Here is a 26,192-nt window from a genome sequence, read left to right on the forward strand (position 1 = left end):
CGCGCGTGCCCTCGGCGCGCTGCGGGGGCGGGGCCGGCGGGGAGCGTGACTCTCTGGCAACGCGACGCGACGTCGAGGCTTGCGAAGCGCAGGGTCACACGGCCAGACGCTCGCCGCGGCAGTGCTCCGAGGCCCCGCCCGGCGCGTGGAGATGGCCGCGGCCGGCGGGCTCTGGAGCTGTGAGGACCCGAGCCGCTGGGCCGCGGTCTTGGAGTGCCGCGGGGCGGTGCTGGGGGCGCGCGCGGGTCCCCAGGGGCGGCTGGAAGCGCTGGACCAGTGGTAGGGCGGAGGGGGCAGGGGCGGGCGGGCCGAGCCCCGTGGCCCAGATTCCGTAGCGCCGCCTTCCCCCAGGTACCGAGAGGAGCTGCCCGCGGCCATCGGGGCCCGCGCGGAGAAGCACGTGACACGAGACGAGCTGGAGCGGCTGCTGGCGTGGAAACTAGCGGTAAGGCTTCCCACGTGGGGCGCGGCACAGCCACGTGGGCGGGGTTTCTCTGGGGGCGCACCCTCGTGGCAGTCTTGAGGGGGCTCCTGACGAGGGCCACCACTCGTGACACCCGACTCGACCTGGCCACAGAGGGGCCGCTTCCGACCGCGCCTGCAGCAACTCGTGGCCGCCAACTCTCCGGAGCTGGTGGTGCAGCATTCGGCCGCCGCCTTCCGCCTTCTGCCAGACATGTACGCAGCGGTCATGGCTCTGTGCGCCCTCCGTGGCGTGGGCCCGGCTACCGCCTCGGGTTAGTCGGGAAAGCTGAACCGCCCCCGGGCAGGGTCGCGGGCGGAACCTGGCCTGTTAGTGTCCTTATCCATGAAATGGTCCGATGGCCAGATACATGATACAGGAGAGTTGCTGGGGACAGCAGCCCCAGGCCCAGGCGGGGCTGAGTGCTGTCCATTCACTGCCCACAGCGGTACTGGCTGCTGGAGCTCCTGAGGTGGCAGCCTTCATGTCTGAGGAGGCAGTGGCCGCAGTGCCCGGCCTGCCCGCCCTGCAGTACACCGTCAAGCACTACCTGCTCTACCTGAGCCGGGTGCAGGAGCGTGCAACAGCCTTGAGCCAAGGTGCGGAGACCACGGGCGGCCAGGGTGGTCACGGAGAGCTCTCTCTGACGGTAGGAAGATCGGTATCTCTGAGCCCCAGACTCCCTCTGCCCTTCTCTAGGCAGTGCGTCTGGGCTGTGGACCCCGCACCATGTGGAGACGGCCCTGTGGACCTGGGCTGTAGGGCGGAAGATGTGCCCGGACCTGCTGCCCAACCTGAGTCCCAGCCCGGTCCCCGCTGAGGACACCAGGCCAGCCAAGAAGCGCAGGACCCAGGCTGAGTGACTTGGCTGCGGCCCAGAGCCTGTTCACCTGCCCTGTGATCTCAGGCCGTATGTCTCTGGACAGGAGGCTGGCCGACCAGGAAGCTGGTTGCTGTTGAAGCTCAATAAATGCCTGCTGAACTGACACCTGAATGTGAGGCCCACAGCCCCTCCCCAGGGCTCCCGGCTCCCACAGACACAGCTCATGCTGGGTACAGAGAAGCAAGGCGGGGGTGCCCTCAGCCATTCTTGTGGAGGGAAGGGGTCTCACAGTTGCTCAGAGTTAGGGGGGAGACGAGCCCAGCCCAGGGCCCCAGTACAGCCAGCTGATGCTGTGTAAAATATTTATTTATTCTTCAAAAAGGCTCAGACTGCAAGTCTCAGGGAAGAGGTGGGGGCAGGGTCTCTTCTGGGGCCACCCTTGGGGACCTCCACCACCCGCCCCAGGCCAGCAGACCTGTCCCTCCAGCCTGGGAGGGGGTGGCCAGGGCTGGTGTAAGGCTCGGCCTGGACTCAGTGGGCCACAGGGGCCACCAGCCCACACCGGGAAGGAGCAGCCTCAAGACTACATTCACTGAGGGTGGACATGCAGGCCCTCCCAGTGGCTGGCCCTGGGGTCCTGCACCCTGGCCCCTGTAGCCCTGGGGACCCTGTCAGGGTGGTGGGGGGATATGGGCACCCAACAGGTCGTAGGCAAAGATGTTCCAGAAGATGGCGAACAGCAGGAAGGTGCCATAGGCAAGCAGCACCACCCACCAGCCGCACTGGTCCCTCAGGCGCTCTTCATAGCTGCGCAGGATGGTCAGGCCCATGCTGACGCCCACCACCGCGCCCGCCAGGTGCGCCATGAAGCTGGGCTGTGGGCCTGAGGCAGGCAGTGGCGGGGAGAAGCGCAGCCACACGGCCCGGCCCACCTCGGAGCTCACTGCAGGGGGAGGCGGCAGGTGAGGCCCCCTGGCCAGGGGCTGAGACCCCCGCCCTGGCTCCCTACTTACTGCACACCAGGGCCAGCACCATCCTCAGGAGCTTGTAGGGACACCTCATCCCAGCCCAGTTCTGATGGGGTGCAAAGAATAGGTGGTGAGATAGGTCTTGTGGGCCCCTCCCCGCACCCCACCCCAGGGGCTGCCCCGTTACCATGACGACATTGGCCAGGTGTGCAGAACACAGGGCATAGACCCCGCCGGAACCCCCCACCACAGGGGCCCGCATGTCAGTAATGGAGACGGTCAGGGAGCCTGTGTGAGCAAGGGGAGAGCTGTGAGGGCGAGGCTGGCCGGGGCGGCCCCAGCGCAGGCAGCTGCCTCACCTGCCAGCACACCCGCCAGGTAGAGCAGGCTGATGCGGAGCAGGCCGTGCACCATCTCCAGCGGCACCCCGATCATCAGCTGCAGAAGGGCATTGAACCCCAGCTGCTCCAGCCTGGCCATGGGGGGGCAAACGGGTGTAAAGGGAAGGGTGGGGTCCACAGTGGGGCTGCCAGCCCCCTACCCCCACCTCAAGGGGCTGAGCTCTCCAGACCCAGTCTGGGAGGGCGGGGTCCTCACCCGACATGCATGAACATGTAGGTGAGGAAGCGCCAGGCCCGAGCGCGGTGGCCGGGGTGGTACACGAGGGGGCTCTTCATATACTCGGGGTGGTAGGTCTGCAGCACCCACTTGTTGAGCCGGGCCCCGTAGCACAGGAACACGATGATCTGGGGGGACAAGTGCTGGGGCCAGGCAGGACCAAGGGCGCGGGAGGCTCCTGGGGAGCTGGCTGGACAGGCAGGCCCACCTGGGCGAGGGTGACCGAGGCCATAAACACAGGGGGCGGGCAGCTGCGGTGCCGGTAGAAATACCAGTGGCGGTCCACCTCTCGGGGCAGGATCTCGTAGGCCACGTAGCGCACGAACCGCTTGTAAACACCCAGGCCCGGCTCATCCAGCAGCCCGTCCCGAGGCAGTGCCCGCTGTCCGTTGGCGATGGCCCGCTTGAAGCTGCTTGAGCGCTTGCTGCTGATCTAGGGGGCGGGGCCCAGGCATAGACCACCACACTCCCCCCCAGGGCCGCCCCTCCTGAGCGGTCCACCCAGCTCCTCACCGGGTCCCAGGCTCTGCCCCATGTCCACAGACCCCCCGGTGGGCAGGGCAGGGAGGAGGGGCCACCTGCCCATCCCACTCCAGCCCCGGGGCTGCACGCGCCAGGTCGAGCCCCACCCCGCTGCCCGCCCGCAGCACACTGACCAGGTCCGCCAGCTCCTGGTAGCAGACCTGGCCCCGCTCGTTGCTCTGGGCCAGCGCCACCAGCATGTCCAGCTTGGCTGGGTCCAGGGGCAGTTCATGGCGGTGCACCAGGCCAGTGAAGGTGTCCGCACCGATGAAGCCTGTATTCTCAGGGTCCAGCTGCTGTGGTTGTAGGGGGCGGGGGGGCGGCCAAGGCTTGAGCATGGGCCCGGCCCCCAGACCACAGGGCTGGGCAGGTCAGCCTGGAGAGGCAGCCTCTGAACACCCCAGGTCCAGGCCCCTGTGCCCACGTGGTCGCAGGAGCTGCAGGCACCAGTGCCTAGGTCCCTGGCCTGAAGCTCCGCTAGTTCTCTAGGGGTCTCCCCACCTCATTTCAGCTCTGCCTATCCTGGAAGGGTAGGGCCAAGGTCTGAGGGCAAGCACCCGCCTGCTGCCACGCTGCAAGCGCCCTGCTCTGGCTCGCCCTTTCCTGGGTCTTGGGCAGGAGGCTAAGGTCGTGCAGGGAGAGGTTGGGCTGAGGGTCTCTGAGAAGTCCGTTCCCCCGGCCCACCCAAGGGCGAAGGGCCGCGGCGGGGGCGGTGCCGTCGCCCGCCACCTCTGCACGCACCTGCTCCTGGATAAGCTGCAGCAGCGAGCTCCTGTCCATAGAGCCGGGCCGGGGGCCGGGGCCGGGGTCGGCGGCCGCGGCCGGGAGGGGCTGCTCTGCGGACGACTCCGCTCCGCCCCGGCCCTCCGGCTCCGCCCGCTCCGCTCGGCGCCGCGTCACGGAGCCGCCCGCCCCCGCCGCACACGCCGCCGCCACCGCCCGCCCAGCCACGCGCGGTCGGGACACGCGCGCGCCCCGCACGAGGACGTGCCCGGGCAAGAACGGTGCGCGGCTCCCGGTTCCCATCCCGCTAGTCCCGTGGGGCGGCAGCCGTGAAACTGAGTCAGGCGCAGTACCCAAGCCCCTCCCGCGCACGACCCGTTTTCCCAGGCGGGGTCTCAGCGCCAACGCCACCTCCTCAAGGAAGGCTTCAGGGAACTGCCCACTGCTGGAACTCTCTAGGCGGGGGCTCCCAGAAGGTACCTCCCTGTAGGCAACTTGCCCATCCTGACAGACTGGCGTCACCGCCCAGCCGACAGACAACTAGCAGGGGGCAGGGAGTGCCTGCAGCTGGCCCTGCTCGGCAGGCAGGGACCAACACACCTTGGGCTGGAGGCTCCTGACCCCGCCTGTGGCCACAGCTGGGGTGGGATGGGAAGGGGACCTGGCCCCCAGGGAGGGCAGGCGGTCAGCTCCAGTAAGGAAGGCGGCACTCGGGACACGCACTGCAGGGCCACCCTCACCCCCGTGCAGCTGGGCCTTGTGATGGACCCAGCAGCAAAGAGCATCCTGCCAGGCCTGGCACCAGGGAGGACTGTACCAGGAGCCTCGGGTGTGGAACTGGGGGCCAGCGGGATGGTCAGACAACGTCCAGGTCTGACCCCCAGCCCCTCCTGGGCTAGGCCTGAGCATCCCTGCTGGGTGGGCAGCTCCCCACCCCCTAGAAACAGCTTGTCAGGACCCGAGGGCCTGGGCCCAGGGCCTACCTTGCACAGAAAGACCAAGTGCAGGCTGGAGGGGGCAGGAGCCCAGGACGCAGGCCGGAGTGAGGCCTGAATGCTGAGCCAGGCCCCCACCTCAGCCCCAGGAAGGCTCTCTGCCCGCTTGTCCGCAGGCTGTCCTCTGCCCAGCGGGAAGGGCAGAGGCTCAGGAGGGGCGGGAGGAATAAGTGAGAAATAAGACAGCTCCCCTAAAGCAGGGCCGCCGAACACCCCAGAGCCTCAACACACTGTAGCCAAGCTGATAGCCAGAGGCTGAGATTGGAGAGTGGGTACTCCTGGCAGTGGGGAGGGGGTCGTATCAGGGGGACCTCCAGTATTAGGCACCCCAGCCTCTCACCCTCAGCCAGCATGGACTCAATAGTCCTCAAGGCTCTGAGGCTGCATCAGGGCTGAACTGGTCCTGACCTGGACCCGAGGCCTCAGGATGGTCACCCAGGCCCAGAGGGGAGGTGTGAGCTTAGGAGGAATGTTCCCAGCCCACACCCACGAGGACGCACTTTAGTTAATTCAAGAAGTCGTTTTCAGTAAGCAAGACTCAATATGGAAAAGACACAAATGACGTTTAATCAGGAAACCCAATCTCACGTCTGCCCTGGACTGGTCTTCAAATTGGGATGGGGGAACATGCTGGTCCAGCCGTTTCTTCCTCCCACCCCCTGCCTTTAGCCCCAAGTTCCTGCCTTCGTACCCCCTTCACACCCACTGGCCATACACCGAGGACCAGGAAGAAGGGATGGAGCCCTGAGAATTCGGGTCTGGGGGTACTGACTTGCTCAAACACCCCCGGTCCCTCCAACACCTGATGCCCAGAGGCAGGCCACACCCAGCACCTGCAGCAGCTGGGAGCCAGGCCTACCTGTGGGCAGGGCAGGGGCAGAGCAGTGGGGGACTGTCCTCAGGGGGAAAGCGGAGACCGGGGGGAGCCCTGCCCCCCCAGCACCCTGAGATAGACCACGGGGCCCGGGGCCTCATCGGCTCTTCACCAGGACCCTGTAGAGGGAGAAGCTGAGGATGGCAGCGACGGCAGCCCCCATGGCCCCCAGAGCCACCCGGAGCCAGAAGGAGGTGGCCTGCAGCTGCCCGTGGACAAGGTGTCTGCAGGAGAGAGGAGACCCTTGCTGCTGTACCCCCGTCTCCCAGGGACCACAGAGCCCCCGCAGCTGCTCCCTGCCCATGCCCACTCGACAGACCGCCCAGAGCAGGGGGAGCCTATGAGGCCCGGTCCCTAGGGCCCGCCCTGCCCCACTGCAGTCCCAACACCACAGCCACGCCGCCCTCCTGGGACAGGGTGCATCTCCCACACGGGGGCTGCGTGCTGGTACCCACGGGAAGGTGGCCATGGTGGCCAGCCGGGTGAAGATGCCCATGCAGGGCTCGACTGGACCGGCACAGGAGAACAGGGTTGGGGTGGGCAGCCGGTGCCGGCGGCAGAACTCAGCAGGCGACAGGCCGGGCAGCGGGACGCCTCCAGGCAGGTCAGCCTTGGAGCAGACGAAGAGGCAGGGGGTCTGCCCATCCATGTAGTGCTGCTGCAGGGCGGGGGCCATGTGAGCACGCCGGGGGTGCCTGCTCACGCCCTGCTACCCCACAGGCCCCCAGGGCGGGCGGGACCTTGCCTTATAGACGCTGGCACACAGCGCAAAGGACCTGAGGTCACTGCCGTCAAACATCAAGCAGGCCACGTCACAGGAGGCGTCCGCCGAGGCGGTCAGCAGGCTGTCCGCAGCCACCTCGCATAGCTAAATGGGATGGCCACAGAGGGACACAGGGCTGGGTCCCTGGGCTACGCTGGGCAGCGCCCCCCGCGTGCATGTGCCAGGCCACCCTGGGGACCCCCGGCACTCACGATTAGGTATTTCTCCTGCCCGTTGACTTGCACTGTGTCGATGGCATAGACGGAGGGCTCCCCGGCATCCTGGTGCTGAGGAGGAAGGCCCCTGCAGCTTACGGCTCGGCTGCTCCCCAGAAACCCAGCCCCCAGGTCCCCTCACAGCCTCGTGGATGCTCACCCCCAGGCTGTGGCCAAGGAAGGCCCGCAGGAAGGATGACTTGCCCACACCGCGGGCCCCCACCACCTTGCATAGGAGAACGTTTCTCTGCGTCTGTCCCTTCTCCTGGTCCAGTCTCTTCTCCCGGGTGACTGTGGGCAGGAAGAGAGGATGAGCAGGAGGTGGGGGCTGCCAAGGAAGTGCTGGCCAGGGGCTGGGGTGAAGCGGGCACCCACCTGTGATGGCGTGGGCCTGGGAGTCCTGCTCGCAGAGCGTGGGGTAGCCCAGATAGCCTAGGTGCTCAAGAGAGCGCCGGACATCCAAGTAGGTCACCAGGCTGGGGACGGGAGAAGGGGCATGTGGCGTCGCTGCGGGGCAGAGGGCGTGGGCCTGTCTGGGCGGGCGAGGGCTACACTTACGTCCACTGGCAGAGGTACCCGTGCAGGGGCAGCCTCCCGGCCTTGGTGCGGACCGTGCTGGGGAGGTGGGGGCCCCAGGGAGCAGCGGGAAACACGCTGAAGAGGCTCTGCAGCTCCGCTGGGGACAGGGCACCGTCCCGGTCCTGCGGGCAGAGGGGCGGCGGTGACAGGAGCTCAGGAGGCCACGGGGTGCAGCCGGGGCCCAGCGCCCTCACCTGGTCGTGCTTCTCAAACATCCTCTGCACAAACTGGTAACCTCGGTGGTTGAGCTCGGCGCTGCAGCCAGGGGGCACACGGAGCCTGTGGGCGCCGGGTGGGGCTGTGCTCAGCTCCCGAGCACTGCAGGGCACTTCTTCCCAACACAGGCCAGCCACGCAGCCAACCCCCCAACCCAAAGATATGCCAAGAGCCCCCAACGCAGGGTCCAGGAGCCCCATGCCCAATCCGACACAGAGCGGAGGTGAGCCCTGAGCCTGAATGCCACTCACGGTGGGCAGAGGTAATCAGCTGTCAACTCCAGTGAGTCTCCATAGCCAAAGCGCCTCAGGATGGTCCACGTGGTCTCATGGCGGCCTCGCTGGATGAAGAGCGTGTTCAAGAAAAGGAAGCCTGCTCAGGGGTGCAGAGGATGGAGTGGCACCAGACACAGCCTGGCTTTGCCCACCCCCAACCCCCGGGCAGGAAGGGCGTCAGGCCTCACCGTCCAGGGTTAGCTGGTCGTCCCGCACACCTCCCACCACGTTCTTGCTCACCACCATCTTCACGTCCTCCAGGGCCTGAGGGGCCAGCGGGTGCCCAAAGCAGGACGTCTGTCTCCAAGAGAAAGCGGTTGTTGGTCAGGTATCCTCTCCCTCTGTCTCAAGGGTGGCCCAGGAGTGGGGGTCCGCTGCTGCCAGGGGGCATGGGAGGGGCCGGGAGACAGGCGGGGCCGCACCTGGAAGGCGTTGAGCTCCTGGTCACTGAGTGCCTGGTCCATGTCCTGGTCTGAGAGCCTGAAGATGCGGGTGAGCGCCTGGGCGCACGCGGGCCTCAGCTGTGGAGACAGCGGCTCAGCACCCCCACCACTCCCTCCTGCTGCCCCCACCGCCGGCACCCACTGCCCACCTGCTTGGCCTCGGGGTCGTAGAGGGGGGCTGTGGGGTGCAGCACGGCCTTCTGAGCGTAGTAAAACAGCTCTGAGATGTTCTTCAGGTTCTTGGCCGAGCACTGGGACGTGTGGGAGCAGACTCGGGTGAGACATGAAAGTGCACACCCTCGCCTCTGCAGCCCCGTGGCCCTGGTCCGCTCACCTCCACGCAGGTCTCAATCTCAGGGAACTGGCTCATGATGGGCAGCACGGCCTCCATGGAGCCCCCTGGCCTCAGGTCCGACTTGTTGCCCACCAGGATGATGGGAACCCTGGGGAGAGGCCCATGTCACCAGGGATCAGGGAGCCGGCAGGGCCCAGCCTCCTCCCTGAGCCCTGCCTCCTACCTGGGTCCCCTCTTGGTATCCCCGTTCACCAGCGGGATCCATTTGGTTCGGATCTGAAAGTAAGAGCTGCTCGTGAGGGCTGGGGCCTACCCAGCCCACCCAGCCCACAGCTCCCAGGTGGAACTCTCACTTGGCTCAAGACAGGCCCACTGAGGAGCAAAGTCACAGCCACTGGCAACAAGGCCAGCGTGGGAGAGCAACCAGCAGGCGGTTCCCAAACACCCACAAAGGGCCTGACGTCAGCAGCCCTTCCCCAGGGCCTAAAGAGACTCAAATGTAAGGCCATCCACCATCTCTGCTCAGACACGTTCCAGGGAATTCCAGGGAAGCTGGGTGCCAGGGGCCCCACGAGACTCCCCAAAGCCCTCATGAGACACGGGGTAGGCTGCGGATGCAAGTTGCCCTGAACCTGGGCCAGCCTGGGGTGTGTGCGAACGGGTAGGTGACCAGGCTGAGCACCAGTGACGAGAACCTGGAACGCTCACCTTCTCGACGGTGGCCTCTTCAGACACATCATACACCACACACACCACGTCCGCCTGTTGAGGGAGGGCAGAGGTCGCACAGCGGGACCTGAAGCTTCCTGCTCTGCTCGTAGGCGAGACAGGACAGGGCTCAGAGATCAGGGAAGCCCACTGCTCCAGCTGCTCCCAGGCTGAGTCGCTGGCCGTTGGCCACCCACACCTCAGGCCAGCCCTTCGCTGCCCTCTTCTGCTGCAGAAGCCAGGCCCTAGTACTCAGCTCTGGCCAGCAAGTCCCGTGAGGACTCAAGACACAGCCACCCTGACAGTTGGCACCCCAACCCCAGCCTCAGCTCTTCGCTCCCTGGCCCCTACCGACAACAGCAGATAGACAGCGACAGCACAACGGGGGTGATGGTAAAACAGTGGCTGTGGCCTGGACCCTACCCGGCCGCGCCCCAGGACACAGCGGAGGCTGCAGGGGCGGCACCCGAAGCTTGGTCCAGGCCCAGGTCCTCCCGAAAACAGGAAGGCAGAGAGCCCTCAGCCCTGGTCACGATGCCCAATGCAACTAGGAGATCCAGGACGGTGTGCTGGACTAAAGGGTCAGGACTGGGGGTGTGGGCACACAGCTGTCAAACGGATCACTTTCAAGAACTTGGAGGCTGCTCCCCAGGGTCCAGCAGAAGAGGGAAGACCAGGCGGGGAGGGCTGGAGGGCTGACCAGCTCGGTGGGCAGGAGAGGTGGAGCCCCGCCCCCGCCCGAAGAGCTCGGGACAGAATTAGCAAGGCTGTGGCTCCTTAATCCGCTCCCTGGGAGGATGAAGCGGATCCGGCCCGCGGCGGCCCCGCCCACAGGCCATGAGCCCTGACCCTGCGCCCAGCAGCCCCCCAGGACACCCTGTACCTTGTCAATCTCACCCTGGAGCTCCTCCACCGTCTGCTCCGTTTCTGAAACAAGAGACCCCGCTACAGATCTGCCAGAGACGCCGGCTCCCGGGCGGAGCGGCGGGCGGGCGGGCGGCCGCGCTACCTGAGTAATCCACGATGTGGGTGGGCACCTTCTCCGGGGTGACATCCGCGGGAATCGTGATCTCCTCCGCCCGGGCGGGGACCTGGGCAGACGCGGCCGTGAGGGAGCCGGGCGGGGGCGCGGGGGGCGCAGGGGTCGTGGGGACGCAGGGGCGCGGGACGCTCAGCCTTACCTCCTCGGGGAACTCCTCGCCCACCAGCGACAGTATTAGCGACGTCTTCCCCACCTGGGCTGCGCGGGGCAGCGCGGTCAGCGCGGCGGCCGAGGTCGCGCCGCTCCGCCCCGCCCCGGCCCGGCCCTGGGACCCCCGCCCGCCCCGGACCCAAGCGCCTACCCTCGCCCAGCAGCAGGATGCGCACGTCCCGCTTCATGGTGGCACCGGGAGCTGCAGCCCGGGAACACCCGCCCGCCCGCGACCGCGACCCAGACCCGGCCCCGCGCTCGCGGAGCTCGCACTTCCGGCCCCGCCCGCGCAGCCGCACTGAGGCCGGCGGGCCAGAGCGGCGGCGGAGCGCGGCGGCGCCCCCGTGTGGACGCGCCGAGCACTGCGGGCGCGTGCGGTCCTGGCCCAGAGCAGGACTGGGGCTGGGGGTAAGCTGAGCTTTGGCAGTAGTCTGCAGTGACAAGGAGACGATGTCTCACCGCTACACGCACATTTATTTGAACTGTACAAGGCAAAAACAAAACCCCAAGGGAGAAGAGCTCCGAGTACTTCACACACGTTCAAGGTCCTGATGCTTCACACATGCTCCCAAGGTGCCGGTGCGGAGAGCCCACCGGGCCGACGGAACCAGCACAAGGCCCGGGGCGGACCCAGCTTCTCAGTCAAGCCTCTGCCCAGGCCAGGGGCCCAGCTGAGTGGCAGGGCTCAGCGGCCTGTGACTTCCCACACCAAGATCTCGCTGTGGGCCGCCGTGAAGAGCAGCTGGGCTGACGGGGCGAACCTGCACAGCTGCACAGAGTCGTCATGGCCCGCGAAGTCCTGTACGGCCCCCGATGCGCAGTCCAGCAGCCGTACCATGCGCTCTGCAGGCAGACAGCAGGGGCTGGGCCAGGGCGGGGGCGGGGGGCCTGCTGCCCCCTGGCCCTCTCTCCAGATGGAGCTGGTGCCTCGCTGGGGAACCTGGCGCCCCACCCCCTCACAGACCCTGTCTGTGAGCCCCAGAAGTGGTATCCTCAGTCCACTTTCAGGGACAAGAAACCCGGGGCCCAATGGTGAAGAGTATGGCTCTGTGAGGGAACACAGCAGTGCCCAGCCGGCCCGACTCGAGTCACCAGCACTCACCAGAGAAGCCAATGGCCACAAGGTGGGCCCCAGGGCACAGACTCATGGACACAGCAAAGAAAGGCAGCGGGATCTTCTCCACCACCTGCGGGCAGCAAGCATGAGGCTCTGGGGGAGGGGCCCCTGGCCCTGAGACCTGTCCCTCCCCAGCCCTGGGTCCCTCAGGCTCCCAGGACCACAGCGAGGTACACGTGCCTGCTTCTGGCGGAGGCTGTAGAAGACCACCTCAGGGTACACGCCGAGGCCTGCACACACCAGCACAGCCGGGTCCCAGGGGCAGAAGGCGGCGAGCGAGGGTGGCAAGCAGCCAGGAACCTGTGGGGGCACAGTGCAGGGTGGGAGCCGGGGGCACTGTGCCCACAGGGCCGTCGGGACTCTTACCTCTGTGAGGCCGGGTGCTGGGAAGCTCAACCAATCCACGAGCTCACAGTGGTCCCGCAGCCAGTCAGAGGCCCACACGCTGACTCGCTGGTCCCCGCTGGCGGCCAGCCACAGGTCCGTGCCCTCTGCCCCGAAGTCTCCACACTGGGGGAACAAGGGCTGGTGGTGCTGCCTGCCCTGTTCTCCCACCCCGTCCTGCCAGCACCCCAGCCTGTGCGAGCCCCGCCCAGGAAGGACCAACCATGTCACCTCCTTCCTCGTGCTCTGGAGAGTGCAGATGGGGGCGCCGCGATGGTCACTCAGCACCCGGAAGGTCATCCCTGTGCGCAGGCGGCTCACGGCCACGAGCCCGTCCTTGTCTCCAGAGATGATGGTCTGACCTGGGCCAGGCAGACGCCCTGCTGTCACTTGTGCGCCCAGCCTTCAGCCCAAAGGCGCGACCTGGGCCAGGCAGAGCCACAGAGCCATGCCGCCCCCAGGAGCCCAGCCTCACCGTCAGCGGAGAAGGCAAGGGCCCTGAGTGCAGCCGCGTGCGGGCACATCTTGAGCTCTACGGCCGAGCGCGCGATGCTGAAGACCCGCAGAGTCCCGTCGCTGTAGCCCGCTGCCACGTGCTCCTCTTCTGGGCGTCCGCACGACGGGGGGCTCCAAGCCAGGCAGAGGCAGCTCTGGGGACCACCAGCGGAAATCGTCAGGACCCCCGGAGGGGCGGGGCCCGGGCCCAGCCAGACACCAAGGCCGGAGGAAGGCCGTGGGGCCTGCAAGAGGCCAGGCCAGCGGGGACCTGGCCCGGGCTCGACCCGGATATACCCCCAGCCCCGGGCGTGCCCCCAGCCCCGCTGAGTACCTGGCTGAGCACCTGGAACTGGATCAGCAGCTCCGTGCTAGCCACGCACCACACCCTCACGCTCCCGTCATCACTGCACGTGGCGCAGTGGGACTCGTTGGGGCTGAAGGCCACGTCGTTCACCTGTGAGGAGCCACCAGCCTGCCTGAGGCCCACAGCCAAGGAGGAACACAGCCTAGCCATGTGGCTCTGGAGAGCATCCGCCTCCCCCTGGAGTCTGCCAGGCCCCAGCCCTGCCACGTGACACAAACTCACTGTCCCAACCTCCAGAGGTCCCCCACAAGGCCTGGGTGAAGGCCCCTCCCCAGGTCCCCCACGAGGCCTGGGTGAAGGCCCCTCCCGAGGTCCCCCACGAGGCCTGGGTGAAGGCCCCTCCCGAGGTCCCCCCACGAGGCCTGGGTGAAGTAAGGCTCCCTCCCAAGGAAGGTCCCCCATGAGGCCTGGGTGAAGACCCTCTCCCGAGTTCCCCCATGAAGCCTGGGTGAAATGTGAAGCCCACCAGTCAGTTGAACTTTACCGTCCACTTGCTGGGACGTGACAAAAAGAACTGTTCTGACAAAACCCAGAACACAGGACTCCTGGGGACCACAGACTGAACTAAAGGATGTGCTGTTAACCAGGCCTCAAGGCGGGGGGGGGGGCGGTGCGCAGTGGGGGGTGGCTTGAGATCGTCAGGTGTGTGGAAAGAAAGATTACGCAGAATCAGGGTCTCTGGTATAAGAAAAGTGAGATGAAGACCATGCACCAATGATGTGTGGACAAAAGCCAAGTCTTGAATTGGAATAAAAAGCTAAAAATCGAGCCCTGCCTGGGTGAGAAGTGCTGGGCCCTCTGGCCCTCAAACCGGGACCTCTAAGCCCAGTTCCCATTGGAGGGGCACAGAACTGGGGCAGGCAGGCCGGGGTCAGGCAGAGCCACAGAGGGAGGGCCTGGAGCACGTGTGCCCCTCGGGAGGCGGGACCAAAGTCAGCACCAGCTCTGGGGGACTCGGTACCAACAAGGCCACTGCCACCGCCACCAGACACGGGCACTGCTGGAGAGACACAGTGCTCCCCAGGGAGTCAACGCCGACTGGCTGGCCCTGCCTAGACCCCGGCCCGGCCTCCAGACCCAGGGGATCCTAGAGGGGCACACCCAGCCCCGCTGGTGGGGGATCCCAGCAAGGACGACCAGCTTTCTCCAAGTAATCTACAAGAGAAGGGGTGGGACAAGCAGGGTCGCGAAGGCCATGGGGCCTGGGGCTGCTGCGGGGACGCCTAGCGGACACCGCACCCACGGGCAAGGGGGAAGGAGCGAGGAGGCTTCCCACCTGTGTGAGCAGTGGCCCGGCACTCACCTTGCTCCGATGGCCACTGATGAGGCGAGTGCTGGTGCCCTCGGCCCAGCTGACGTACCAGAGCGTGCCCGCTGTGGTGCCCACCACGCCCATGTCCATGCTGTCGTGGAAGACCGCACTCACGACGGCCCCGTCGAGGGTCAGCTCACGCTCCAGAAACACGGAACTGGACCTGGAGAGCAGGGATCACAGGGCAGCGGCGGGAGGCCAGGGCGCCAGGTGGATAAGCCCATGGCCCTGACTTGCCCGAGCACACCCCTGGGGGGCGGGTCCAGCCGGCTGGAGCGCTAGCTCCGGACACAGCACGCACGCTCACCTGGCCCCCGAGCCCCTGCGCCACAGCTCCGACACGGCCCCCACAGCCCACAGGCGCAGCCGCCGTGTGTTGCTGCCGCTGACCAGCCAGGTCCCTGAGCACAGCAGCACTCCTGGGGAATGGGAGCTGGCGTGAGCCGCGTCCCCAGAGGCCTGGGGCTCCAGAGGGCATCGCACCGCCCCGGCACTGTGACTCCCAGGGGAACGGTGCCCCAAGGGCCGTGGGCTTGTCAAATACCCACCTATCTCGCCATCGTCCGCCTCCCAGGCCAGGAAGCAGCGCCCAGCACGTGTGTCCCACACGGACACCTGGCCCTCGCTGGAGCCGCAGTACAGCAAGGGCGGGGCCCCGTAGCAGAGCGAGCTCAGCTCGCAGCCCCCCGCCTCCTCGGGGACTGGCTCCCGGTTGGCCTGGTGGGAGAACAGCAGGGGTCAGCCACGCCCGGGGCGCCCCGCCCCGTCCTCCAAGGCCACCTCCCAGCCCCGGCACCTGGAGGCTGACGTCACCCGCCTGGCCCCACAGCAGCTGCAGGGTGAGGATACCCCGGCCCACGCAGGCCAGCTCGCTGGCGTGCCAAGGGCTGAAGGCCATGCTGTGCACCGGCTCTGGGAGGCGCGTGGAGGACAGGAGCTCACAGGTGGCCGTGCTCCACAGGGCCAGGGTGCCGTCGCCACAGTCCCCTGGGGAGACACAAAGGGCCCGTGTCAGCAGCCCAGGGGTCCCAGGACTGGCAGGGGCTCAGAGACCACCATCCTCCACCCCCGTCCACTGACCCAGTGTGACAAGGAGCCTGTCGTCTGGTGAGAAAGCCAGCGCCTGGACTGCAGAGTCGTGGTGAGAGAGGAGCTGCCGGCAGGAGCCCCGGGGCACGTCCCAGAGACGGATCTGGCAGCGGGAGGCAGTGCCGCTTCCGCCGGAGGCTGAGACCAGGACCTGGCGGTGAGGAGCACGGTCAGCACGGAGGGTGCAGTCCACGGGCCCGCTCGGGTTGCAGGGGCACCTCAGCTCCAGGCCTGTACAGGGGGCCACAGGGCGGGCACCTGGGCGTCGTGGCTGAGGGCCAGCGTGGAGATCTCCTCTGGGTGGCCGAGCCAGTGCTGCTGGGCGCCTGAGTGCAGGTCCTCCACCACCACCAGGCAGCCGCACGTGTAGGCGAAGAAGCCTGTGGGCAGACAGAGCCCGGTGGGTCAGCACACCATGGCACGCTTCCCTGCAGGCCCAGCCACAGGGGCTCACACCCGCGCCCCCCCCCGCCACCCACGGAGAAAGGCGGGGGGGGGGGCAGGGGGCCCAGAGGAGCATCAGGACAGGCCCCCCGCAGCCCCTGGGCCGTGGCCACACCCGTGTCTGGGCTCCAGACCAGGTTGGTGCGCCCGTTCCCGTTGTAGCCCACGACGGCCTTCAGACGCAACCACTCGTCACCAGCAGGTGGCAGGGAGAGGCCCTGTGGGGAAGCGACCAGGACGTGGGTCCCCACCTTAGACTCTGCCCTCAGGCCAGGCCTGGATGGAGCCCGCAGGTGTGGCTCCAGGGGTGAGGCGGCAGAGGGCAGGAGTTTGGGAGGACGGGAGAGAAGGGAGGCCAGGCAGGGGCTCCTGGGAAAAGCCTGGGGTGCGGGGAGACCTGGGCAGGGCAGGGAGGAGCCTGGAGGAGGCCTTGGTCGGGGGAGGGGGGGGGGGGCGGCGGGGAGGGGCGCGCACACAGGACACTCCCGGTCCCACTGGCACGGAAGCGAGCCTTCACCAGCCCGCTGGGGACACGGACCGGGCTTGAGATGGAGGGTGACCAGCAGCCTCTAGCCCAGGGAAATGCCCCAGGGACACGCCAGGAACCACTGCTGACAATGGGGGAGCCCCTCGGACACCACAGGCTGCATTGCCTGAGCTCGGCCTCCACAGCATCCGTCAGTGGCCAGGACCAGGAGGACCCCCGCCCCGCCCACCTGGGCCAGTGAAGAGGCCTTGTAGCGCGCAGTGAAGTGCCTGTAGGAGTCCGGGCGAGCGAGGGTCCGGGCCCTGGCTCCCACTGTGCTGCAGGCGCCTGTCGGGCAGGGTGAGAGGCTGTGGACCTCTGGGACCACACAGCGACCTCCCCGCTGTCGCCCTGCCCTGGCTGGTCAGATGCTTGGAATCAGAGGGCACTGGCGGGCCAAACTGCCCTGCCCGCCTGGCTTGACCGGGGCCTCAGGGTATCTGCCCTGCAGGTAACCCCCCCTTGTCTGCCGGGGCAGCTGGCTTTGTCCTTACACCACCTAGAGCCCACGAGGTACAGGCACCTGGGCCCGAGCCCAGTTACGAGGGACCCCATCCCACGCTGCTGCCCTGCCCCTGCTTACGGGGCCAGCCACAGGGGTGGGGACGCCTGCCAAGGTCCCAGGGGCCTCCTGTCACCCCACAGGCCCCATCGTCAGCCCGGCCAGCCTCCTTCTGCACCAGCATGGACGGGCCTGAGGCCTGATGGAGATCCTCGGGGCCATGGCTCTCGTCTGACGGCAAGAGGGCACCTGGGGAGGTTGGGGAGACAGCAGGGGTGGGGAGCAGGCGCTCTGAGTCCCCAGCCCGCCCCCAGGCCAGGAGCAGCGGAGCACGTAGGGGGGAACCTCCCCCTCCCAGGACCCCCACCCTCACCGTCAAAGCCCTCAGGGGGCTCAGCACAGAGGCCCGGCTCGGGCGGGAGTGCCGGGGGTGACACGGACACCTGCCGGGGGGGCGCTCTGGCCCCGGACGCCACGCCCTCCAGCTCTCCTGCACCCGGGCCTGCGGATGGAGGAGCCAGGCTGTGCTCAGAGACGAGGAGTGGGGGCACAGAGCAGGAGGCATGCCAGCCCCCCTCTCCCAACCAGCTCTGGCCTGGGGCCCCAGCCAGCATTAGCGTGTGCCTCCCACACCAGGGGTCACCGCAGGGCCTGCCAGCGTGGTGGGGCCACTCACCTGCTTCGCAGGTCAGGGGGGGCCTGGGAGCACCCTGGACACTGCAGAGGCGACAGGAGAGGCTGTCAGCGTGTGCTGGGGGTGGCGGGTGCCCAGAGAGGCCTGGCAGGTTCAAGTGAAGGCAGACACCTACCTGCCTGGGGACCAGCCCTCACGGGGAACCAGAATGTCCCAGAGGAAGATGGCGTCTCCCACGCTGAGGAGCTGCTGCTGGTCGGGGGTGAAGGCCACGGCCTGCACCGGCTCCGAGTGGCCAATGTACACCTGGGGTGGCAGTGTCGCCCAGACCTGAGGCACGGCCCTTGCGCACTGTCAGCCCGGGGCACCCAGGGCCGTCCTCCACCCTCCTGCCCACCCGCCTGGGACACACACCTGGCAGCTGAGGCCAGCCTGCGTTGCGTAGTCCCACAGCCTGACAGCCCGCTCGGCGGCTGTGAGCAGAAAGCGGCCATCCGCGCTGAGGGCCAGGGAGGCACAGGCCGCGGGGTGGCCACAGGACAGCTGCAGGAGAGTGCACTTGCTGCGAGGCAAGGTGGGTGCACCCAGGACCGCCGGCCGGGGGAGCCCTCCCCAGCGCGCAGCCACCGGGGAGCAGCAGGCAGCCCAGGGCCGCCCCGCCCAGGCGCCGGGAGCACCAAGGCCGGAGCCGGGAGGAGAGGGGCCAGGTCGCCAGCCATGGCCTGGGCTCACCTGCCGCACCACGCGGCCTGACCTGGCGTCCAGCACGGTGATCGTGTTGGAGGACGTGGACACCAGCAGGTGGCTGGGGGGTGAGGGGCCGAAGCAGAGGGCCACAGCCGAGTCCAGGCAGCTGCCAGCCAGGTCCAGGGCACTGACGTCAACCTTCAGAAGCTGTGGGAGAAGCAATATTGCCCCCACGAACTCCAGGCGGAGCTGGGGCCCCCAAGCAGAGGCCCAGGTCGTGGGCAGCCTCAGGCACTCTGCCCTGCCCAGCCACCCACAGCTCATGGGTCCTCTATGCCCCTAAGGGGCCCAGGGCCTGGGTCCTCTCTGCAACGAGTGTGGCCTCCCGCCCACAGGAACAACCCAGCCACCAGGGTCAGGGGTGCCCATGGGGTCTGTGCACCCTCAGCACTCACGTGCAAGGCTCCGGCTGACTCACCTCATCCAGCGAGGCTGTGTCCACGACGCTCACCGTGTACTTGGAGGGACCCACGAAAGCCAGCAGGCGGCTGTCCCTGCTGACCACCATGATGCTGGAGCTTGGGCAGGCCTCCTGGCACACCACGTTAGCTGCCAGCACACAGGGGCGGGCAGTCAGCCGGGCAGGGCAGACCCCACGGCAACATGCACTGCCCGAGCGCCGGGGCTCTCCCAGTGACCACCCAGAGACTGCCTGGCTGGCCAGAGACACAGTGTCCATGGGGGCCTGGCCCTGCCCTCTGGTGCTCGGGCTGCAGGCGATCACCCCCTCCTGGCGCAGGGTGGGCGCACTCTGATCTCCCACTTGGGGAGTGCCGGGCAGTCCTAAGATCACACCTGCCCCTGGGGTCTATGAGTGAGGCTATGGAACACAGTGCCGTGGTCAGGGAGGTACTGGGAGGTCCAAGCGGGGCTGGGCATGGGGGCCTGACCTGCTACTCGCAGGACGCGGCACCGGGGCGCACCGCTGTGGTACTGGGCCAGGGTGCCCCGGGAGCAGGCGCTGAACAGGAAGCGACCGTCAGGGCTGGCGGCCAGGCTGATGATGGCTCCTCGGTGACACCTGCACCACACGGAAAGGTGTGGGGACGCCCACAAGGTGTCCAGGGGCAGCAGAGGGCGGCGTCCACCGCGGGCATCTGTGGGGCAGGCCCGCCTGGGCACCCACCTGTGCTCCACCAGGGCCTCGGCGGACTCCAGGCTGAAGGAGCGGACGGCCCCGCTGCTGAAGCCGCAGAAGAAGGTCGGCTGCGTGGGGTGGAAGGCAACAGCACGCGGGGCCTCCGCGGGCGACATGAAGTCATACAGCTGTGGGGAGGGGCATGTCAGGGCAGACGGCGGGGCCCCGAGAGCCAGTCTCCCCAGAGGGCTTGAACCTCGGGCCCCAAACCCGGGCAGAACCCAGGGCCCGCCCGCCGGGCCTCAGTATGGCCTGCGGCTTCCAGGCCGCCCTCCCAGCCGGCGCCCCTCTGGCCACACCTCACCTGCTGCAGGGTCGCCAAGTCCCAGACGCGCACAGTGCGGTCCTGGGACACAGTGGCCAGCTGTCCCCGGCTGCGCTCGATGGCAAGGGCCAGCACTGGGGCGGTGTGGGAGCGCACCAGCATGCGATACTCCTGGGACGGGACGTCCAGGAAGCCCAGGTGACCCGAGGACGTGGTGGACAGCACACGCAGGCCGCCGGGGCTGACGCGGACAGAGGTGACTGGCCCCTCGTGCTCTGCAGGCAGGGGGCTTGGTGACCGCCTGGGCCTGCAGTGGGGCGGGTCCCGCACCAGGGCCCACCCGTGCAGGCTGAACCAACCCCTAGCCCCTTGTCCAAGACAGCGAGAAGTGTGTTTTCCTGCAGCCTGGAGCCCCGTCTCCCTGTGAGCTAGGACCAGCACCGCCCCCGTGACTACCCACTCCCAGATTCAGGACACAGCCCCGTGGAGCCCCACGCTGTCCAGCCTGGGGACACGGCCCTCCTGTGCCACCCCGGGGGCGAGGTGGTGTGCAGGCCCCACCTGCCTCCAGGAGGACGGAGGAGAAGTCCAGCGGCCAGAGGCGCAGGTAGCCATCCTCGGAGCCCACGGCGCACGCGGACCGGGAGACGCCGAGGCTGCTGATGGCGATGCCGGGGCCTGGGTGGGGGGAGCCGGGTCAGCCCCCAGCAGCAGGGCCCCTCCCCCTGCACAGCAAGGCCCACCTACCCGAACTGAAGGTCTGCTTCTGTGCGAGGGGGTCACGGGGCGTCTGCAAGGGCAGGAGGCGGCGAGCATGCCGCACGGCCATGCGCTGGTGGTCAATTTCCAGGATGTGGCCGCTGCGGCTGCACACGTAGCTGCCAGGGAGCGGCAGGTGAGGGCTGTGGCGGCGGGGGCGGGGCGACGGGCCTTCAGGGAAGGGGGCGGGGAGGGGGGTACTCACAGCGTGTGGCCATCCTGGGCTGGCCCAAAGGCCAGGTCGGTGAACTCCAGAGCGTGGTGCTCCCCCAGGTCCACAGCGCAGGAGCGCAGCACCCCACCTCGGAGCCGCCACAGCCGCACATTGCCCCGCCCACACGATGCCATCCTGCGAGGGTGGGAGGTGAGTGGGGCGAGGGGCGGGCTCACAATTCAGCGGCCCCAGCACCCAGAGAGGGCAGGCAGTCACCTGGCTTCGTCGAAGAAGGCCACCCGGAACACCTGGACATCGGCGTCGCTGTGCGCCTGCGCAAGGATGATGGCCTCTCCGCCTCGCCCCAGCTGGGCCACGCCCCACACCAGCACCGTCTGCAACAAGCCTGCACTGAGTGCCCGCCCACCCACCCGGCATCTCCAAAAGAAGTCAGAGAAACCTGCACGTGCCCACCCAGGGCGTCCACAGACGTGTCTGCAGAGAGGAGCAGAAGACGCAACCGTAAGTGGAGGGGAGGCCCCGAGGGAACACCCAGCTTCACAGACACTGGCGTGAAAAAACATCCATCTCAGGCCTGCAGGACTCGCCAGCAAAGAGAGCAAGGCCAGTCACTTGAAAGGCAGCTCCGCCCACAAGGGCGAAACAGGTGCCCTGTGGAGCGTGTGACTTGGGGGTGCCCGGCCAGGCTGGGGGAGGCCAACGGGGGTCCCTGCTGCCTGCCTGTACCCTTGGACGGCTACCCCACCTCCCCGCCGGCCCAGTTACCGTCCGCCCATGGCGGTCCTTGCCAACGCCGCAGAGCAGCTCCCCGCTGTTGGAGAAGCTGTGGACAGAGGCGACAGTAAGCGTCACAGGGGCTGGCCCCCACCCCCCTGGAGGCCCTTCACCCACCTGAGGGAGCAGATGGTGTGGACCGGGCTCCGGAACAGGGCCAGGCAGCTCCCCGTCTGGAAGTCCCAGAGACGCAGCATGCTGTGGGGCCGGGCCTGGGCCGAGGCCAGCAGCGAACCGCTCCCATCCAGTGCCAGAGCAGAGACCTGGGGGCAGGGAGTTAGGAAGGGTACAGGCCAGCAGACCAGGCTGCCCCGGGCCAGGGGTGCCCACCTTGTCTGTGTGGCCAAGGAAGAGACGCTGCTCCCGGGTTTCGACGTGCAGGACGACAACAACTGCGTGGCAAGGGTACACAACAGCAGCCCCATCCGGGGTCCACAGGGCCTGCGAGCAGGGGCCAGAGGCTGAGGTCACAGGCTAGTCAGCTTCACTCCCCGCCACACGTGAGCCCCCTGAAGCACAAGCACAGGAGTCACTGCGTTGCATGAGCCCAAAGGACAGAAAGCCTGGTTGTGTGTGGGCATGGCAGGGCTCCCGCTAAGCAGGGAACTATAGGGTTAAACTAACAAAAGGCTGAGAGCCCACAAAGACTCAGAGCCCACATCCAGGACAGCCTGGTGAGCACACAGCCACCTCTCCCACGGCTGCCTCCACAGGGACCCTGTCTTGCCCACACCAAGCCCCCCTTGGCTGGATGACATGCATCCAAGACTTAAAGGATGAACAAGGGTCTCAGATCTCTCAAAGCTCGAGCATCTGGACTGGCACCACCCCGGCTGGTGCTCACAACAAAAAGGGCCGCCTGTGTCTGGACATCACAGTACCAAGGACGCACCAGGCATGTGCGGACGCGGGCGGGGCTGGGTGACCACAGCAGTGCGGGGACCCGGTGCCTAGGGGAGCTCAGAGACCCACAGCCAAGGCAGGGAAGTGCAGCATCTGCCCGCCGTCTGCTCGGTGTAGCTGATGCTTGTAAGACTCAACAAGAGCACAGGATCCCTCACCCATTTGGTGCTGTGACCCCCAAAGCCGATGACCCCCTTGAGCCTCAGGATCGGATCTGGGAGGAAGCTCTGAAACAGGTAGACGCACAATGAGATCCAGGTGGCAAGGTCCCTGTCGCAGCAGGGCTACCCCGCCCAGAGCCAGTTCCGGCCTCTCAAGAAAGCCATCCAGTCCTGAGCTCCGGCCAGCCACTCTGCGGCAGGAAGCCAGGACTGCAGTCACAATGCTGGATCCTCCAGGTGCCCCAGTCCTGCGGACCCCCCACAGACCACTGGGGCTGGGGGCAGGGCACCAGCTCTCTTACTCTTTGTTGAAAACGCTTCTTGCCCAAAGCCGCCTCCGGTAAGCTCTGCTTCCTGCCAGGAGACTGGATGGGAAGGGACCATCAGAGGGGACCACCCGCCCCTCGCCCATTCCCCGCAGGCAGTAGCCCGACAGCCCTCCATCCACTGCTCATCCACATGCAACCCCCTCGGGGGTGCAGTCCAGCCCCACCTTCCTCGGGAAAGGCCCTCACCTCATGCGGAGCTGCATCCTCTGGGGCCGCGGGCTCCACCGTTGGCTGACCGGCCGACACGTGAAGGCCGTCACCAGCTGCATGCTCGTCAGTGGCCTCCGCCCAGGCTGAGGGCTCCTGGGTACAGCCACCAGGGCCAGCCACACGGGAGACCTCTGAGCGCTCACAGGACATGCTGACCTCCGGAAGGGGCCTGGGCATGGAGGGGGCCCAGCGGGACTGCAGGAGGACAAGTGCCCATGAGCACCACACCTTAGACCAGCACCCACAGCCCCACCTCCAAGGGCGCCGGGCACTCACGGCTGCGGGGTCATGCTTCTGGACCATGAGGGCCCTGCTGTCCCGCGCAGGCTTGCTGCAGGCCACTGGGGAAGGGAGCAGCCGCGGCACGTGCCCCACTAAGACTGCAGCGGAGAAGAACCGACTGAGCAGAGTGCAGACAGGCACAAGGCACTGGGCAGGGGCGGCAGGGGGCCTGGCCTTGCCCCCTCTGCAGGAGAGGGGCCACGCCGACAGCGGCAGCCCACCTAGCAGGGGCCCCAACACCCATCCCAGCAGCAAAGTTTGAGGCCCCAAGCACTCAAGTCACAGCCTCCCGCTGCTCCAGAGCCTCAAGGCCACCTCCCTGCGCCCTTACAGGCACCACACTGCTGGGGTCCCCAGATGCAGCATCAGGACCCCTCTCCTGCCGAGCGCCGTGGGCCCTGCAGACCTGAACCCCGGTCAGCGCTGCCCCACAGGCCCACCTGCCTCAGGAGGGAAACCGCTCTTCTGTACCAGCTTGGAGGGCACATGCGAGCTGCCACTCGGAAACCTTGGTGGGGTAGAGGGAGAGTCAGCTTCCGGGATGGCCCTGCCCAACCTGTGCCTGGGATGGCAGAGCACTCACCGGATATGGACATAGCGGTCGTGCCAGCTCTCCCCCTTTGGCACTGGGAAAGCCATTTCTCGAGGTATGGGTGTGACAGGCAGTTTTGCACGCCGGGCTTCAGCAACAGTGACGGCTGCAAAGAGCAGAGTTGGTCCAGGTCCAGGGAACCGTCCAGGTCCCTCTCCCAGCCCAGGGGTCTCAACCAGGGGCCATCAGGGTCCCGCCTGGCCACCAGCCCAGCCACCACTCCCTCTGATGGCTGCCTTGGGAGCTGGGAGGCTCAAAGCTGGCACAGCATGGGCATTTCCACTGAGTGCCAGGGACAGAGCAGAGGGCAGCACACAGGGAGCAAATGCAGGTGGGCTGCAGGCTAACACAGCTGGGGTCCTCACCAGGATTGAAGCACAGGTCACTGGTGTAGAGGTTCCGGACCAGCATGCTGGCACACAGCCTGACGCCCTTCAGGTGACTGTAGCATCGGTGCAGATAGACCAGCAGGATGTCGTGCAGGTCAAGCTGCAGGCAGGTCCAGCGGGCACCAGGGGAGGCCACACCTGGCAGGTATGCAGGACTCGTGCCAAAGTCAGCACCTACCCTCTCACCAACCAAGCCACAGCACTGTGTCCTCGGCCTGTTCCCAGTCTCTCGGCCACAACCACGTGGCCCCCACCCAGACCTCCCCCTGAGCCTTCTGACTGGACGCCTCTCCCAGACCATCCCTGTGTCCCATTCATGCCTCATCTGCACGGTACCTTCCCTGGGTGTCCCAGCCTCACAAATGAAGGGGAACTGAAGCCACGTAGCTGTGGACTTGAACTCCTTGAAGAGGTTGGAGAAGGACACTCGGATGACCTGGCTGTCCTGTGGGACACAGCATGGATATGAGGGGTCCAGGCTGCCGCAGGAGTGCAGGGCCCCGGGCGGCCCCCCTCTCCCAGCTCAGCACCTCAGTGGACACATCCAGGTGAATGACGAAATGCTTGGTGGGCAATGGCCGAAAGAGCACGTACAGATACCGTCCAGTCAGCCCCAGGGACTGGGTGCTGGTTTTAGGGAGCTGGATGTAGTTGCTCGCAGAGACAGAGCCCCGCACGCGGTACACGGTGCACTTGAGGGTCTTGTCCTGGAGAGAAAGACGTCTTACAGACGTCCTGAAGCCCGGGGAGGCCGGGAGGGCTGCAAACAAGCGTCCATAGAGAAGAGAAAAGATGCCGCCGCTACCGCCGCCGGGCGCCCCGGCCACTCACCGTCACGGCGGCCACGTCGCCCTCCTTAGTGGAGCGCTTCCACTCGTCCACCTTGAAGTGTCTGAAGACGTTGAGGAACGGCTGCTGCCACACTGGGGGACAAGGGGACGTGAGGTGCCAGGCCCACCGCAGGTCCAGGGAGGGCCCGGCAGGGCCTGCGCTCTCCCCAGCGGTGACGGCCAGCGCGGCACGCAGACTGGGCTGCGAGCGAGTCTCAGCACCAACCCGTGCGCGGCGGCGCGGGCCCTTGGACCCCAAAACCCAGCCCCGGTCCGCGCGCCGCTACCTCTCGCCATGGCGCCGCAGCTCGCGCTTCCCGCCTCTGCCGACGCGCACCGCACGCAGGGCACGCAGCGCGTGCCTAGCAACAGAAGCCCGGCAACGGCGCCACTGACGCCGCACGGCCGCAGGTACGTCACCGCGCCTGACACGTGACTGCGGCACGGGGCGGGGCCTGGCGCGGGGATAGACCCCAGTTTCCCCCGCTGCCTTTCTTCCGGTAGCCCCGAGTTGCTGTCCGGCCACTTCCTCTTTACTGCTGTCTTGCCACGGGACAGGAGCCTCCGCCCCCGGGCCTCTGCGGCCATCCCCAAGCCGGGACCCCGTGGGCTTGCTCTAGCACCGCCGGCACCCCAGCTGTGGGGTCTGATCCGGAAGGTTCCTGATCTTGAGGCCCGTGTTCACGATGGGAGTGAGACGCAGCCCAGAAATCCTGACCGCACTTGGCGTGGGTGGTCCTCCCCTCCCCTGCTGCTGCCCAGCCCTCTGGAGGCTCTTATGTCAGCTGCAGGCCTCACAGGACCCTGAAGGCTCCCCGCCAGACCTGGGGGTTCAGATACGACAGCAGGCATCCTGAAACCTGACCCCAATTCTGCGTGGCTGAGACCCCATCTCAGGGTCAGTTAAGTAACATCTCTGGGTCTTGAGAGCAGGTTTCGACACCTGACAATGATTACAGGGAGAGGAAGGGGGCGTGGGTGTCAGTGGGATCGGCTGGCATTTACAGACTTCTACGCAAAATGACCTGGCCCAGGACACAGGAAGGCAGCTAGGCAGGAGGCTAAGTGCCAGAGCTGGACAGAGCTTCAGCTGTGG

General features: G+C 67.1%; 4 protein-coding genes across 11 annotated transcripts; 1 reads left to right on the forward strand and 3 right to left on the reverse strand.

The window, feature by feature from the left end:
* The first annotated feature begins 38 nt into the window (after positions 1 to 38).
* On the forward strand, positions 39 to 1,451 carry LOC113883425. Its single transcript, XM_027527122.1, has 5 exons — positions 39 to 279; positions 352 to 445; positions 578 to 737; positions 910 to 1,062; positions 1,163 to 1,451. Exons 1-5 carry the CDS (start codon positions 152 to 154, stop codon positions 1,324 to 1,326), a joined length of 699 nt encoding a protein of 232 aa, XP_027382923.1. The 5' UTR covers positions 39 to 151; the 3' UTR covers positions 1,327 to 1,451.
* A 183-nt stretch (positions 1,452 to 1,634) lies between these two features.
* On the reverse strand, positions 1,635 to 4,565 carry RHBDL1 (rhomboid like 1). Of its 2 annotated transcripts, XM_027527102.1 has the most exons (8): positions 4,136 to 4,558; positions 3,529 to 3,690; positions 3,081 to 3,305; positions 2,852 to 3,000; positions 2,614 to 2,726; positions 2,442 to 2,542; positions 2,300 to 2,360; positions 1,635 to 2,229 (listed from the first exon to the last, which is right to left on the reverse strand). In XM_027527102.1, exons 1-8 carry the CDS (start codon positions 4,418 to 4,420, stop codon positions 1,958 to 1,960), a joined length of 1,368 nt encoding a protein of 455 aa, XP_027382903.1. In that variant the 5' UTR covers positions 4,421 to 4,558; the 3' UTR covers positions 1,635 to 1,957. The 2 variants fall into 2 exon arrangements, with proteins under 2 accessions (XP_027382903.1, XP_027382904.1); XM_027527103.1 differs by lacking the exon at positions 2,442 to 2,542 and having other exon boundaries at positions 4,136 to 4,565.
* Positions 4,566 to 5,654: 1,089 nt separating this feature from the next.
* RHOT2 (ras homolog family member T2) lies at positions 5,655 to 10,950 on the reverse strand. 3 transcript variants are annotated; one of them, XM_027527089.1, is made up of 19 exons: positions 10,824 to 10,950; positions 10,662 to 10,720; positions 10,490 to 10,571; positions 10,364 to 10,407; positions 9,481 to 9,534; positions 8,996 to 9,048; positions 8,812 to 8,920; positions 8,627 to 8,728; positions 8,457 to 8,555; positions 8,223 to 8,331; positions 8,011 to 8,131; positions 7,738 to 7,822; positions 7,523 to 7,665; positions 7,340 to 7,440; positions 7,125 to 7,255; positions 6,962 to 7,036; positions 6,732 to 6,854; positions 6,442 to 6,644; positions 5,655 to 6,210 (listed from the first exon to the last, which is right to left on the reverse strand). In XM_027527089.1, the coding sequence occupies exons 1-19, from the start codon at positions 10,858 to 10,860 to the stop codon at positions 6,084 to 6,086; spliced, it is 1,857 nt and encodes a 618-aa protein (XP_027382890.1). In that variant the 5' UTR covers positions 10,861 to 10,950; the 3' UTR covers positions 5,655 to 6,083. The 3 variants fall into 3 exon arrangements, with proteins under 3 accessions (XP_027382890.1, XP_027382891.1, XP_027382892.1); XM_027527090.1 differs by having other exon boundaries at positions 6,442 to 6,641; positions 10,824 to 10,940; XM_027527091.1 differs by lacking the exon at positions 10,824 to 10,950 and having other exon boundaries at positions 9,481 to 9,583.
* Positions 10,951 to 11,125: 175 nt separating this feature from the next.
* WDR90 (WD repeat domain 90) lies at positions 11,126 to 25,812 on the reverse strand. 5 transcript variants are annotated; one of them, XM_027527084.1, is made up of 43 exons: positions 25,384 to 25,803; positions 25,098 to 25,189; positions 24,797 to 24,973; positions 24,603 to 24,711; positions 24,243 to 24,404; positions 23,869 to 23,983; positions 23,726 to 23,793; positions 23,280 to 23,383; positions 22,980 to 23,198; positions 22,767 to 22,829; positions 22,462 to 22,530; positions 21,731 to 21,841; positions 21,518 to 21,663; positions 21,392 to 21,449; positions 20,882 to 21,000; positions 20,657 to 20,800; positions 20,440 to 20,570; positions 20,254 to 20,370; positions 19,732 to 19,967; positions 19,416 to 19,555; positions 19,180 to 19,310; positions 18,708 to 18,838; positions 18,275 to 18,436; positions 17,957 to 18,085; positions 17,718 to 17,848; positions 17,585 to 17,625; positions 17,282 to 17,410; positions 16,990 to 17,157; positions 16,597 to 16,694; positions 15,996 to 16,098; positions 15,695 to 15,816; positions 15,428 to 15,587; positions 15,144 to 15,334; positions 14,896 to 15,064; positions 14,655 to 14,766; positions 14,339 to 14,510; positions 13,003 to 13,125; positions 12,649 to 12,823; positions 12,405 to 12,535; positions 12,156 to 12,299; positions 11,970 to 12,089; positions 11,775 to 11,859; positions 11,126 to 11,515 (listed from the first exon to the last, which is right to left on the reverse strand). In XM_027527084.1, exons 1-43 carry the CDS (start codon positions 25,682 to 25,684, stop codon positions 11,358 to 11,360), a joined length of 5,766 nt encoding a protein of 1,921 aa, XP_027382885.1. In that variant the 5' UTR covers positions 25,685 to 25,803; the 3' UTR covers positions 11,126 to 11,357. The 5 variants fall into 5 exon arrangements, 3 of the variants coding, with proteins under 3 accessions (XP_027382885.1, XP_027382884.1, XP_027382886.1); XR_003508633.1 differs by having other exon boundaries at positions 11,456 to 11,515; positions 12,397 to 12,535; positions 25,384 to 25,812; XM_027527083.1 differs by having other exon boundaries at positions 11,970 to 12,299; positions 25,384 to 25,801.
* Positions 25,813 to 26,192: the final 380 nt, after the last annotated feature.

This window comes from Bos indicus x Bos taurus, chromosome 25 (genome assembly GCF_003369695.1).
Source record: "Bos indicus x Bos taurus breed Angus x Brahman F1 hybrid chromosome 25, Bos_hybrid_MaternalHap_v2.0, whole genome shotgun sequence".
NCBI classification, from domain to species: domain Eukaryota; kingdom Metazoa; phylum Chordata; class Mammalia; order Artiodactyla; family Bovidae; genus Bos; species Bos indicus x Bos taurus.